This window comes from Talpa occidentalis, unplaced genomic scaffold, assembly GCF_014898055.3.
Source record: "Talpa occidentalis isolate TD23 unplaced genomic scaffold, MPIMG_talOcc4v2.1 talOcc4.4, whole genome shotgun sequence".
NCBI classification, from domain to species: Eukaryota; Metazoa; Chordata; class Mammalia; order Eulipotyphla; family Talpidae; genus Talpa; species Talpa occidentalis.
The window spans coordinates 62,864,440-62,879,431 of NW_023604295.1; the positions used below are offsets into that span (position 1 = coordinate 62,864,440).

A 14,992-nucleotide genomic window follows, 5' to 3' on the forward strand; every position below is an offset into this window, starting at 1 on the left:
CCAAAGTATGCCCAAAGCCGTATAAGATATATATATATATAATATATATAATTTTTATATCATAATATATATTATTTTAACATATATATAATATATGTATTATTTTTAAGATTTATTTTATTTATTTATGCATACAAGAACTGGAGTCCAGGCCAGAGGTGTGAGGGGGGTGAGAGGATTCACCAAAGACAGAGTGAGGAACAGAGCAGTTATATCCACCAAAACATACTGCTAAGGGGAGCGGCGGGTGAGATAGGAAAGGTCTGCTGTGCTATATGGGTAGCTCCCTGGCCAGGGATCAAACTCAGGCTGTAGTGGTGGTAGTGCTGATACTTAACCCTTAGACCACCAGGGAGGCCCTAAGATCTTTTTTATGCTTAGAATTTTATTTTTCACTTAAGAGCTATGTGTGTTGTTAATTATTTTTATTGTTGCGTTTTTTGCTTCTGTTTTGCACCTGCATAGATGGGAGTACATGCATTCCCCCTCAGAGAACTCCAAAGAAGCTGAAATTCTGGAAGTTCTGCGCCATCCGAGGGACTGGGTACGTTGAAGCAGGCAGAGTGACCTTACTGGGGCTTGGAGGACACAGAATGTGTGCTCCCTTTCCACTAGTCAGCATCATGGCCACTGTGTGGCACTTAGTTACTTGTGCCTTAGAGTTCCAGTCTTCCCACTAGGGCCTGCTCTCTCCTGGCAATTGCTAAAATGTGTTTAAACCTGTTAAGTTTCCATAGGATGTTTGCGGTGACCAGTGGTGAGGTGGCAAGTTGTCAAGAGGAAACTGGTTGATATAAAATTCATTTCTATTTTTAGAATTATATAATTTGTTTTCAAAATAAGACATTGAGTTTCCAGGTATTGAGTTAAGGAATCTAAATATTATTTGCATCAGGAAACATGTTATTTTTGTTTCATATATTTTTTAAAGTTTTAGTTTCTGCCACAAAAATCTGCAGTGGGGTAAATTTTATTTTCATTAGTTGATCAAGGCTGGTATTTAGTAATTTTAGAAAGCAACTTGATGGTAAAAGTTTTACTTTGCCATTACTAAGGTTTCTTTGATTGTATTCTTTCTATATCTTCCTCCAGAGATTCTGTGTTGCAAAATATTCTTTTTTATCATGATGGAACACTTGAAATTTCCTTAATAATATCTTGTGTTAGAATTCAGTGATTACCTGTGGTTGTTAACTCTAAAGTGACATTGTTATTTAAATAAGGGATATTTAAGTAGTCTTTTTGATTTTGGTAGGACTGTGATTTGTAATGATGGAGTCTTTACACTTTTGATTGTGAAAGCTTATAACTTAGATTCTGATATTTAAAGTTTTCTATTCCAGACATTTTTATTTGGAAATTTAGACTAAGAACAATCCTGGGGATTTGTGAATTTAAAAAAATGTTTCTCATTTGGGAAATGAGGAAATGAGAAACATTTTCCTTCCTTAAGCAGACATAATTAGTGTGAAAAACATTTTATAAACACACTTCTTTGTACTAATTGAAACACTAGTCTTCTTTGTAGACTAATTGAAATTGCCCTCTTTTTAATTATAGATTCTGCAACTCTTTGCTCTTAAGACAGAACCAAAGCAGAATTCTTAGCATGACTTCCTTATTTACATAGTAACATACTTTATTCATAACATATTGAAGTTTAAGGAGTAGCATCTTCCTATATAATACTAAGCAGTGTCTTGGGATATATTGAATGTATATGACTGTGTATGACTCTTTAGGACTGGAAAATGTGTGAATTCTTGAACTGCCCTACAGCAAACCCACTAATAAATTGTATTATGAAGTATGACTAAGACATGTTTCCAGTTTTGATTTTTTAGTACTTGATGTAGGGAAGATACAAGTATTTCTTGATACTAAAACTATAGTTCTTCATTCCTAGGTATTTTACACAAGCAAAATAAAACTAAGTTTTGTACTCATATTTTCATAGCAGCTTTATTCACAACAGCCCCAAATTAGAAAGAACACAAATATCCATCAACAGGTGAATGAATAAACAAATTATGATATACCCATATGTTAAAATATAGCTATTGATAAATACAACAACATGGATGAATATTAGAAACTTTATGCCCAGTGAACCGAAGCTACACACAAAAGAGCTTACATTATACTGACTACATTATGGTGACTACATTATATGACAAACTAAAAAAGTAAAAACTTAAACAACAGGACCATTACAGTGATGTAACAGTAACAGAACTGTTACTGAGAAAACATCAGTGACTGCTAGGGGTTGGGGCTGGAGAATAGATTGTGAAAGGGAACAAAAGAATATTTTGAGGTGATGAAATATTCTATACCTTGATTGGCAGTGGTTAACCAGACTATAAACATTTATCAAAACTCATTGAGGGCCTCCCCTGGTGGCACAGGCTGTTGAGCGCCGCTCTGTGAAGCTGTCCGCAGCCTCTGCAGCGCAGGTTTGATCCCGGCCGGCCGGCCAGCGAGGGTCCCACATGGCACAGCCGACCTCTTCTGTCTCGCCCACTGCTCCCCTCAGCAGTGTATTTCGTCAGTCTGCCTGTTCTGTTCCCCGCTCTGTCTCTGGTGAATCCACTCACCCTCCTGTGCATCTGGCCTGTACCCGTGTTCTTGTATAAATTAAAAAAAAAAAAAAATTAAAACTCATTGAATTTGCACTTAAAATCATGCAATTTTATTATATATGTGATCTGTACTTCAATAAAGTTGAAAAAAATAATATAGGTATATAGGAACTGTTGAAGAAGAAACTAATCTTTCTCTACCATTCTGGGTTTTTAGCACTGGAAAATAATTGCCACAAATTAACAAGAGAAAGACATTTAATTGCATTACATGGAGACCCATAGACTATAAACCCATGATCTGGTCAGTAGAGCAAGTTTATTTAGTTCAGGGAAGGAATAATACATTTGGGAGGGAAAGACAGGACAAGTTGCTGTACCCCAGCTGTACAAGAGCTGTACCCCAGCTCTTGTATACATGAATAAATAAACCTTTTTAAAAAAATTAAAAGTTGCTTATCTTATGGATCTGCTAGCCTGTTTAGTTGTGTTGAGGGCCACTGGGGTGGAGGTTAGGCCTCTGCAAGATGTCCAGAACAGGCCTTCAGGCCACTTTCCCATGTGGATTATTTCAATCTAAATCATGAGCAACTTTTTCCAATCATTTAACTATCTAGAAAAATTAAAATTGGGACCATTACCCAGAATTAGAATTTTTATTAGAAATAACCTTTCTATCTAAAACCCCAATTAGATTATGTGAAGGAAAGATTTGGACATTTAGCAATGCATTTAGAATAATATATACCCATGTTGATTTTTAATGGTGAACATCTGAAACATATAATGTTATAAGGCAGTGTTACTTCAGTAAAAAATAAATAATAAAAATAGTTTCCAAAGTTGTATTTTCCCAACCACAAGAATTAATTATATATTTGAATCCCACATTTAAAAGTTTGATCCTTCCTCCCAAAGAAACACAGGTATTTGGGCCTCCCCGGTGGCGCAGCGGTTGAGCGCTGGGTTGCGAAGCTGCCCGCGGCCTCTGCGGCGCCGGTTCGATCCCCGGCTGCTCCCCGGCCACCGGAGGAGGGTCCCACATGGCGTGCAGACTTCTCCTGCCGCCCGCTGCTCCCCTCAGCAGTGTGCTTCGGTCCTTCTGCCTGCTCTGCTCCCCGCTCTGGCTCTGGTGAATTCTCTCACCCTCCCGCGCTTCTGACTGTGCCCAGTGCATGTATAAACAAAAACAAACAAACCAGCAAACAAATAAATAAAGCATGCCTCTATAAAAAAAAAAAAAAAAGAAACACAGGTATTTGTAATTTCACAATAAATCTAGCACATTTAAGGCAATAAAGCTTAGACATTTACAAGTGACTTGACTAATCCTTTTATGTTGTTACCTGAAACCAAGTCATAGGTTATATAATGTAAAACCTCACAGACCTGTTTCTACAGTTGTTTAATCTAACACTAGCATATAGCAGCACAACAGGTTAATTAAACTACATTCCATCTTGTAGTCATTGTGCTTTGATTCTGGAAGCTAAACATACTCATTAGTATTAATCCCCTTACACATTTCAAAGCATGTTTGCACATAAAATGACAATATCTAACCCATCATTGTTTCAATGCATTGACACAAATACACTCATAGGAAAGTAAATAGGCTTTGTAGTTATTTAGAATTGTAACATTAACTGTTATTGGTGCATTTGCTTATAGAATGGTTAGGGAGGTAGCAAACTGACATTCACAATTATAGTTGTACCAGTTGAGCACTCTAGAATTTAAGAGCAAATGTATAATGCATTTGTAAGTAAAACTTCGTTGCAATCTGCCTCTGCTCAAGTAGGGTCAAAGTTGATTCCATTTTCTGATTTGGTGAGATAATCTCAGGCTTTTAGAATATTCCATGTCTTCTCCTTGATAGTCTTCTAACCATGAATATAATATGCAAAATTTCACCCCAACTTATCAATTTCTCATAGTTCAAGTTGCTGCTTAACTAATAGGTCCTCAAATGATGTTTAAAATATCTATATCACTACAAATGAACTTTAGTTTTTGCTGAAAGTATTTTTTGTTCTGGGTCTTCTATGTGCTTCAACATACGAGTAGTACTTAAAAATAATATATTTCTAGGAAACAAAGACCAAGTTCCTACTTTTCCTCTTACTTCCATCTCCCACCTGTTTCAGTATGTGAGGGAAATATACTATCTCCTTTGTATAGCAGAAAGCAGGCTACTCAGCTGAAGCTCTCACCTGTGGAGCAGAGGCAAGCTATCCTTCCTGTTTCCTAGCAGAATTCTTGACTTACTGCATCTGTGAGCCTAACACAGTGGTGCTATTGTACCTCATTCATTCAGGCAAGTTTGTTAAAGAGCAATAGAAGATTAAAACAGGTTAGATGCTATTAACAAAAAAGAGGAGAGCAATTTTAATGAGCTCGACAACCTGCAAGTCATCGATACCAGTATTTGGAAATGTAAGGCTAAAACTCAGGAAAGAAGTTCAATCTAGAGACAGATGCTCACCAATTAATTGTGAAAGTAATCAAAAATAAGGAGGTACCATCCAAGGAAGTGTGTGAAGTGTAATAAGAAAACAGAGTTAAAGACAGCTGGGGACAGAGGAATGAGTAGGGGAAGAGGTGTATCAGGGAAGGAAGTCAAGAAACAGGTCCCTGAACAAATGGAGCAGAGAAGGAAGGGGAAAGGGACAAGTTTGGTGTGACTGCAATATGGGTTAAAACATAATAGCTATGTTTCTAAATATAAGAGAAGTCATTAAAACAAGACTTGCTGTATGAAATGTTTTGATAAATTGGGAATTAAGTTTAATTTTTAAAAAATTATCAGTTTGTAAGTTACCAGGTACTACTAAAATTTGTATTTAATTTTTTTTTTATTTTTTAAAGATTGATTTATTTTTATAGAGCTAGTGTATAGGCCAGAGGCATGGGAGGGTGAGAGGATTCACCAGAGACAGAGCAGGGAACAGAACAGGCAGAAGGACCGAAATACACTGCTGAGGGGAGCAGCAGGCAGCAGGAGAGGTCTGCTGCACGACGTGGGAATCTCCCTGGCCAGCCAGGAATTGAACCATCACTGCAGAGGCTGCGGACAGCTTCACAGTGCTGCGCTCAACCGGCTGTACCACTGGGGAGGCCCAGGTACTACTAAAATTTAGGTATGAAAATTTAATTATTTCCATTAAGGAATCAGAAATTTTCTCTAGTCTCTCAAAGTGTTTAAATATGAAATTTTTATTTTTATTTTTTATTATTTTATTAGTATATATGTTTTTTTAATTTAAAAAAATTTTTTTACATCGTTCATTTTTGAACAATATTTGCTTCCCCCACCCCTCAGGTGTAGTCCCCACAGAACTTTCTTCCCCAGTGCACCTGTGCACCTATTTATATGTATTTCACGTCAGTGTTCATTTTTGTACAATGTTTGCTTTCTCCTCTTAGGTGTAGTCCCCATGGAATTCCCACCACCAATTCATGCCTGTGCTCTTCCCTTCCCTGTTTTGATCCCTACCCCCCACCCCCTGCAGAATGTCTCTGATTTATAGTTGCCTGTTGATTTTTTTTTAATTATTATTTTCCCCCATCCCTTGTTTTCCCTGTATTTCTCCTGTAAGTGAAACCACCTGATATTTTTCTTTTTCCTTCTGATTATTTCACTGAGCATAATCCTTCTAGCTCCACCCGTGTTGCTGCAAATGGCATGAGTTTATCTTTTTCGATTGCTGAATAGTATTCCATTGTGTGTATGTACCACATCTTCTTGATCCAGTCATCTATTTTTGGGCATTTGGGTTGTTTAATACGATGTTTTTAAAAGAACCAGTAGGTGGAGCACGTTTGCTCAAGAAAACCTAATCCCAGAGGGTAGTGGTGCAGGGGAGGGAAAAGAGTAGCGAAGAGAAGGAAGGAGATGAAGAAGAAGGGGAAAGGGAGAGAAGGGAAGAAAGAGATGATGAATTGGACAGAAAAAAGAGAAAGGAGAAAATGAGAACAAGAAGTCTTCTTGAACTGTGGTGTTGTTGAAAATTATCAGAAGGCATTAAATTATTACATATTTATAAGCACCATTAATTTGACTATGGTGTTCCTATCTTGTCAGATGGCTCACTTTGATTTCTCTTTATTACAGAGAGATTTTGAAGTTGACAATGTATACAATCCCCAAAATGTTGACTATCTAGAGCAAGGCTCTTCATCTTAGTTCCTAGGGAGTTCCAGTACTGTGAATGCCTGAAATCATGAGTAATATGTGCATTTTCTTGAAGTCCATAATGTTAGCTTTACTCTCATAAAGATACATGATCCTCAAAAGATTAAGTTCCACTCATTTAAATCAGAAGGGTGTCTCTACCCCAGGGTGCATGTGTTAATTTGGTGAGAAAAGGTATAACGAATTTTCTCTTTGCAAAAGTTCAATTGTTTTATGATTGGATTTTTTAGTCCATAATAAATTTGTACATTGTTGCATATTAAATTAATAAACAAGGATTGTGGGTAAAAAATTAGCCATATATAATAAAAAAATTGAAAACTTGATTGTCCAAATAAATAATATGCATTTTACACTTTTAAGTAGAGAAATCAGAAAGCAGAATATCTTGGTCAATTTAAAAAAAAAAGGACAAAGTAACAGTAAAGCTTGCCTTTTTATGTAAAACTCTCCCTAGAGAGGAACGAATATATTAATTTCTCCGAGCTTCTTAGAAGGAACTAACTAGTGGATACTGTCTAAAGAAATGGAGAGGGCCTCCCTGGTGGCACAGACGGTTGAGTGCAGTGCTGTGAAGCTGTCCGCAGCCTCTGCAGCACAGGTTTGATCCCAGTGCCCCAGGGAGATACCAGACCTCACCTGTCTCACCCGCTGCTCCCCTCTGCAATGTATTTCAGTCAATCTGCCTGTTTTGTTCCCTGCTCTGGCTTTGGTGAATCTTCTCACCCTCCTGCATCTATGGCCTGTACTCCCAGTTCTTGTATAAAATAAGATCTTTTTTAAAAACAATAAATTTAAAAATTTTTTAAAAAGGAAATGGAGAACTAAGATATTAAATAAAGATGTAATAAGAGGTACTCACTAGAACAGAAATATAAGCCAGAATTGTCCACAGACTAAAGCGAAAGAATTATTTTTAAACTGTAAATTTAGAAAACATAATATGCAAAATATGACAAAGCTGCAGCAAACACACCTATCATGTCAATAAATAAAAATGGGCTACACATATCATATCATACTTTAAAATACTGCAAATATATTCATAGAGTAAAATCAAAGCATGACATATAAAAGAGACACACATTAGACAAAATGCTTTTTTAGGAAGCAAAAAACATTAATTATTATTAGAAGGTAAGAACTGGATCATTATACCAGGCAAATACAACTTTAAAAAGTAGAGGAGTTATGATGCTCATCCCAACCACCATGGAATTCACATCCAAAAGCTTAGCATAAGAAAAAGAAGGGTAATTAAAATGTTAATAGAAAAAGTTATGAACCTCAAAGGATCAGAGTATATAACATCATCATTTACAAAGGGAAAAAAAAAAAACACTAATTAAGCATACAGAGGAACTAGATTCAAGCACACCTGTGGTAGAAAACTGATTTAATCTCCCAGTCCCTGAGAGTAAGTGGGGACAAAAAATAAATATATATATATATATATATATGGATATAGAAGACTTAAATTCATGTGTAATGAGGTATCTCTAACTTACATTTATTTTTAACTTTGCTTCCTGAAAGTAAAGATTGCACTTTCTATAGGATATTCATAAAAATTTTACATATTCTAAATCAGAAAGAAATCCACAGGAAATTTTTAAAAATAGAAATTATCTCAAATCACAACACAATAAACAAAAATTAACAAATATTTCAGAAAACTAAAAGCACATACCTCCTACCTTAATAAATTTTTTTTCTCAGTCCAGCCTGGATCAAAGAGGGAATATAAACTAAAATCACTCAGTAGCTAGGATATAGCAAAAACATGAACAATGCCTATTAGAACTTTTGAGACAGCACATAACAAATTGTTTTCTAAAAACCTTAAATATGTATACTTTTAAATAAGAAAGAATGAAAATAAACAAATTGTTTCTCAATCAAGAAGTTATAAAAAGACACAACAAAATAAACCAAAGGAAAGGAGAAGAAAGAGATTAATAGCCAGAACAAGAAAAGGCTGCTAATAAATTTAGAAAAGAAAAGAACTACAAGTATAAGTATTCAAAAAGAATGAATAAATGTTTATGAAAATAATAATCTGCAAACCAGTTTAATTAATAATAAAATGAATAAATATGTACTGGCATATTCATAAGAAGAAGTGCTACTGACTATGTTATATGCATATAAATGATAGAGAAGTGAAAATTAATGTAAATGCATCTCACAAAAACAATATTAAGTGAAACAAAGAAAACTAGAAGAAAATAAAAGGTATGATTCCATTTGCAAAAAATTCAAAACTTGCAAAACTAGGTGATAAAACGCTAATGAAAAACCAGTGACAAACACAAATTCAGATGAGTGGGGAGGATTGAGCAGGGCTTAGGGTGGACTTAAAGCTCTTAGTGTTCTACTTCTTAGGCTGGATACTGGTGTTTAAGAGGTTGTTTCAACATTTCAATCTATTGAAAGAATATTTCTTAACATTCAACTCATTTTCTAAATATTAATGTACATTAAATATTTAACTAAATTTAAATGTCTTTTAAATTAGGAGCAGAAAACCTTTTGTCCTGATACTGTTAGGGGGAAGGGATGTCCTGAATAAACTCCATACAGGCTTTGTGGACCCCACCCCCACTCCAGACCAAACCATCAAGACATTGGGAATGACAAATCCCACCATCACCAAAGGGAGGGTTGCTGGGACCTGAGGGTGGAGTTAAGCAGTCCGCTTTGGTATAAAACCAGACATGTGGGTCCTCCCCTGGGGGCGAAGTTCCCACATGGCGCGTAGACCTCTCCTGCCATGCCAACTGTTCCCCTCAGCAGTGTATTTCGTAGGTCTGCCTGTTCTGTTCCCTGCTCTGGCTCTGGTGAATTCTCTCACCCTCCTGTGCTTCTGACTGTACCCAGTGCTTGTATAAATAAATAAATCTTAAAAATAAATAACTAAATAAAACCAGACAACCAGACATAATGTGCCTTGGGTCTCTCTCTTGGCCTCACTGCTCTTGGTTATTTGCCAGCTCTTAGCATGCCATTAGGGGGAACTGGTAGGACGCATTCATGAATTTATCTCCCTCTTTTTCTTCCTGAGATATTCATTCCCCCCCCCTTTTTTTTGTAAATAAACCCTTTATTAACCTTTTGTGTGTGCCTGCAGTTGAGTATTAATAAGTCCCTTTTAAGTGCTCAGGTAAGGACCCATAGTCAGGAAACCCATTTTATATTGGAGTTGCTCTGTAACAATACCAACATGTAACGCTGGGTTTTCTTGTTGACCTCCTGTATGGTTCTTTAAAAATCAAATATTTTTCCCTAATATTTAAATTAATGCCTATATTTTGAGGAATATAAATAAAAAGTATTGAGAAGAAAATAACCACTACATTTATACCACTCTCAGAAATAACCAGTTACTCAGTATTTTGGTGTATTTCTTTCTAGTTATTTATGCATACATGAGTATAGCTCATATCTGGGTATATAATTTGTATACTGATTTGTACTCCCTTAACTTTCTATCTTAAAGTTGTTAAAAACCTTCAAAAGCAGAGAATAGCTGGGGCTGAAATTAGGGGATTTCTTGAAGATGAGCTACTGATTGTATAATCTAAATCATTGACTCTTCTTTCAAGAGAACTTAGCCTCAGCGGGCCAGGAGATACAAGGGCTCTAGAAAACCATTTTCTAGAATAGTTTGAGGAGAGAGAGGGGAAAAAAAACCTTTACCAGCAGGTGTTTTGGCATTTTACCACAAAATGATTAGCTCTTTCTCTTGCCCAGTCTCTCCCTTCTACTACCTCCTCCTACCCTCCCAGAACTTCCTCAGACAGATAAGAGATTGAACTTGTTATTTAGAAATTTGGAAATTAATGAAAGCTAGATCTAAAAGACTTAAAATGATTGCTTTTGGAGAGCTGGTTTGAAGCTAGAGAGTAGTGGGACAGAGAACTGCTATTTTTCATTTGAAGCCCTTACAATTATTTGATTTTTTTTACTACAGACATTTACTAGATTAACAAAATTATTAAAAAGTAAAAGTGATAGGTTTTTAAGTCTTCAAAACATAATTTTCATTATGCATATTTTCTTCATATAGGTGTCTTTTTCTTTTTATCAGAAATAACTTTCTACATTGTTACATCAATTTTTTATCATGAGTTGCCATTATTTTATCAGTGTTTTTAAAGACCTCTTCCTGTTTTTAACCTCACTGTTCAGATTAATTAAATGCATGCTCTCTTCTAACTAGTTCTAACTTTAAAAAATCAGATACTCTCAGAGAAGAGAATTATTGAACAGATTCTAATAATTCTTAAAGGCTCAGAACTTTGGTACTTAAGTATCTTTTCTATTTATGCTAATAAGTTAAACTTTTTTTTTCATAAAATTCAAGCTTTAGAGTCACAGATTTTGAAACATCAAGGTATACAGGGAGTGTTTTTCAGAGAATGGGTACTGGACCATGTCCCAGATGTGACCTCTTTAAAAGACTTTGCTTGGGAGTTTAGAAGTTACATTGAAATCAGTGACCATCTAACAACTTGACCACTGCATCTGAGCTTATGTTTTCTAAACAGAGCAGCCCTCTGGCTCAACCACAAAGGCACCTCATGAGTTATAGAGGAACTGGAGCATATTTGTATTTGTAAAGAAAGAAACCTTTAAAAAAAAAAAAAAACAGAGCAAGTTCTAGTTTTTACAGCTCTACTTTATTTCCTCAAGTTATTTTCTAGTGGCAACTTAAAGGGTATGCTATCCTTAGTTGAAAACCCTCAACAGGAGTTTCCTGCAATCATAAGAATAGGGAAATGAAAGGAAAGTAACTTATTAAAGAACAAAATCCCACAGCCCCTTGGGAACGAGCCAACTGGAACTTGAAGAAAATATGTCTTCTCCCTGGACTGTCACACAAATCCATGCGGTGCCACCGCCATGTCATCACCTGTTGGTCTGATTGGTGTGTGATCCAGCACAGGTGAGCAAAGAGAAGCTTAAGAGACATCATTTGTTTAGGAAAAATGAATTACAAGGCCAAGAATGCGTCTCCCTGAGTTCTTTGAACTTTCTCTCAATGTTTTTAGGTGGTTTTAATTTTATCCTGGTTAGGTTCTCGTGTGGGCAGGTAGGGTGGGGACCTCATTCTTGCTGTACTTCTGTGGTGTGACGTTCTGTTGTTTGTTCCTCATTCATTTTTAGTGCATTGCTATACTCCTAGATAAAGAAGAAATGCTATAAACTACTCTTAATTGATGTAGTATGAAATTATACCTTATTTTTGTTACTTCAGGATAAGATCTTGGAGGTAAAAGTATATATATAGAAAAGAGTATGTCCAAAGACAAGATAGCGTCACTGTTTACATCAGTTTTACTCCTGGCTCTTGACTTATGATGGTCAACTTAAGATTTTTTCAGCTGATGATAGTGTGAAAGATATGCATTCAGAAGGCATCGTACATTGAATGTTGGATGGATCTTTTCCCTGCACTATGCATATGTGGTGAAAGACTCTCTACATGCTGGGCAGCGGCAGCAAGCCACAGCTCCCAGTCACCACACGATCAGAGAGTAAACAACCCATATTCAACAGACCGTTTTCTACTTTCAGTACAGTATTCAATAAAGGATGAGATGTTCAACACTTAATTGTAAATAGGCTTTGTGTTCAGATGTTTTCGCCCAACTATAGGCTACTTTACTTGTTCTGAGCATGTTTAGGATCGGCTAAGTTTAATGTTCAGTAGGTTAGGTATATTAAATGCATTTTCAGTTAACAGTATTTTCAACTTTTGTGGATGGATTCCACAGGTCAAGGAATATCTGTATGTCTTATCCTTCAACCCTTAATTTACTTCCCTCAGAAAATATTTATTATATAGTGCTCATAAAAATTTAGGTTGCGGGGGCCTCCCTGGTGGCACAAGGGGTTAAGACGCAACCTATGAAACTGTCTGCAGCCTCTGCTGCACGAGTTCGATCCCTGGCTGGCCAGGGAGCTTCCCACAGGGTGCAGCACACCGCTCCTGTCTCACCCGCTGCTCCCCTCTACAGTTTATTTCCGTCAGACTGCCAGTTCTGTTGCCCGCTATATCTCTGGTGAATTCAGCCCTCTACACCTCTGGCCTGTACCCCCGCTCTTGTATGCATGAATAAATAAATCTTTAAAAAAATATTAGGTTGGGGGCCACCCTGGTGGCCTAGGGGATAAGTCTCAGCACTACCACCACTAAGACCTGAGTTCCATTCTGATGGGGCAGGGCTAACCCATAGGGCGAAGCAGACCTCTCCTGTCTTGCACACTGTTACCCTTAGCAGTGTATTTCTGTAAATCTGCATGCTCTCCTCTCCACTCTGTCTCTGGTAAATCCTTTTACCCCCCCCCCCGCCCCCCACCGCTCTGGCCTACACCCTAGTTCTTCCACACAAAAATAAATAAAATCTTTTTTAAAAGATTTAGGTTGATATACTAACACAAAACCCATTTTCCATTTCCTGTAACTTATTTTTTAATGTAGAGTTATCCTTGCTTGTTGATTTATCCTCTGGATTAATCTCAGTATTTTCTTATCTATGAAAACATACTTTCCTTTGCATATATACTTGGACTTATATTACACATCTTTTAAAATTTGAGTTCAGTTATTATTACTGTTTCCACATCATTTGCTTCTTAAATTTAGATAGTTTATGTGTTATATCTTTCTTATAGAAAATCTAAATCTAGCCTTACATGATTTTTTTTCAAATGATGAAAATGCATTTCTTTCTTTATACTTTTAACTTATCCTGAAAAGGAATTAAGATGATTTATAATAACAGAATATACTGGGATAAATTAAATTAGAAGTAAGCAAAAGGTAACAAATGCTGGGAAATTAAGAAGCCAACAGTGAGGTCAATACCCAACTACTCGCCAAATAGAGCCACAGTTTGGCTTTGCGCTTTACCCCTAGATTGTTTGTTTAAGTTCCATACTTGTAGTCCAAGAACTGCTCCCATGTGTATTTGCCAGGATTTTCCAGCGAAGAAGCTGAATATATGAATATACATATACATTTTTAAGGGAAAAATATATATGTAAAGGAATTGGCTCATTTAATTATGTAAACTGACAAGTCCAAGATTTGCAATTTATGTCCTAAGGCTGTCAGGCTCGAGACCTGGGAAGAGCCAAAGTCCAAACAAGACCATCTCCTGGCAAAATTTCCTCTTACACTGGGAAGTTCAGTCTTCTGTTTGATTCAAGCCTTCAGCTGTCTGGAGGAGGCTCATCTACAATATGAAGAGTGGAGGAAAGGACCTTCAGGCTGACTTGTGCTACAGACTTCATCTTGTGCTAGAGACTCCACCTTACTGAACTTTTAACTTTGAACAAGAAACTGTATTTACTGGCTAGCAAGAACCAATTTCCAGCTGGATACACTACAGCCTTATCTCAGAACTGTGCAAATAGTGTTAATTTTCTTTTTCTTTTCTCCATGGTACTCAAGGCCAACTTGACTGAAGGCAATAAACTCTAATCCTAATTCTTGGCAAAAAGCTTTTGTAATCTTATCCTTTACCCTTTTGTTCTTTAAAAGCCCTTTAAACAAAGGCCTCAGGGAGACACAATTTTGGCGAATCCATGAGTGTATGCTCTTCAATTTGCAGACCTAAGACCTGCCCCCTCCCAAATAAATGCCACTCTTTTATTGTAACCTCCCAAGCTTTTCTTGGTTGCCAAGGTCATTCTGCTTTACTCAAAATCTACCACATAAAATGTAATTGTCATCTAAAAACACCCTCCCAGAAACATCCAGAATCTTTGGCTGGCTATCTAGGCACTGTGGCACAGTCAAGTTGATACATCACTGAAGCCTGCTCCTTGCCTTTATCCTCTTCTTTGCCTTTCTTTTTCTTCATGCACATGCCATTTCTAATTACCCTAATCCATGACGTGTCTCTCATATTTTACCTTTTCCTTTTTCTCACACCTTGGATTCCAAAGGGGCCATAGACCATGAGTTCCTGTTTCCCGAATTGGGTGAAGCTACTTTCCTGTCTGGCCGCCAGCCACTACTTATGAACCGGCTCTTGGGTTATCTTGAGCTCCTTGTTGACCTCTCCTCCACTGGCCTGCTCCTTCCACTCCTTTTGGAAATTACTTACATTGTTACAGTTCTAACATGAGCCAACATTTCTGCTAAAGAGTTTAGGAATTAGAGGTCACATGTTTGAACGCTAATGAAGCCAGCATGTAGGGT

At 36.7% G+C, this 14,992-nt stretch overlaps 1 protein-coding gene across 6 annotated transcripts in view; it reads left to right on the top strand.

Annotated features, from left to right (window-relative positions):
* The window catches only part of CPOX (coproporphyrinogen oxidase), a 55,994-nt gene that overhangs the window by 10,634 nt on the left and 30,368 nt on the right, over nt 1-14,992 (top strand). For 4 of the 6 annotated variants that reach the window (XR_008553896.1, XM_054700672.1, XM_054700669.1 and 1 more), the window contains exon 7: nt 466-544. Coding sequence is in view for 5 of the 6 variants with exons in the window: in XM_054700672.1 (XP_054556647.1) it covers nt 466-544 (79 nt within the window). In the remaining variant the exon portion in view is untranslated. Of the gene's footprint in view, nt 1-465; nt 1,907-13,892; nt 14,283-14,992 lie in introns of those variants that run through there. The other 2 variants (XM_054700670.1, XM_037525665.2) reach the window with 2 other exon arrangements.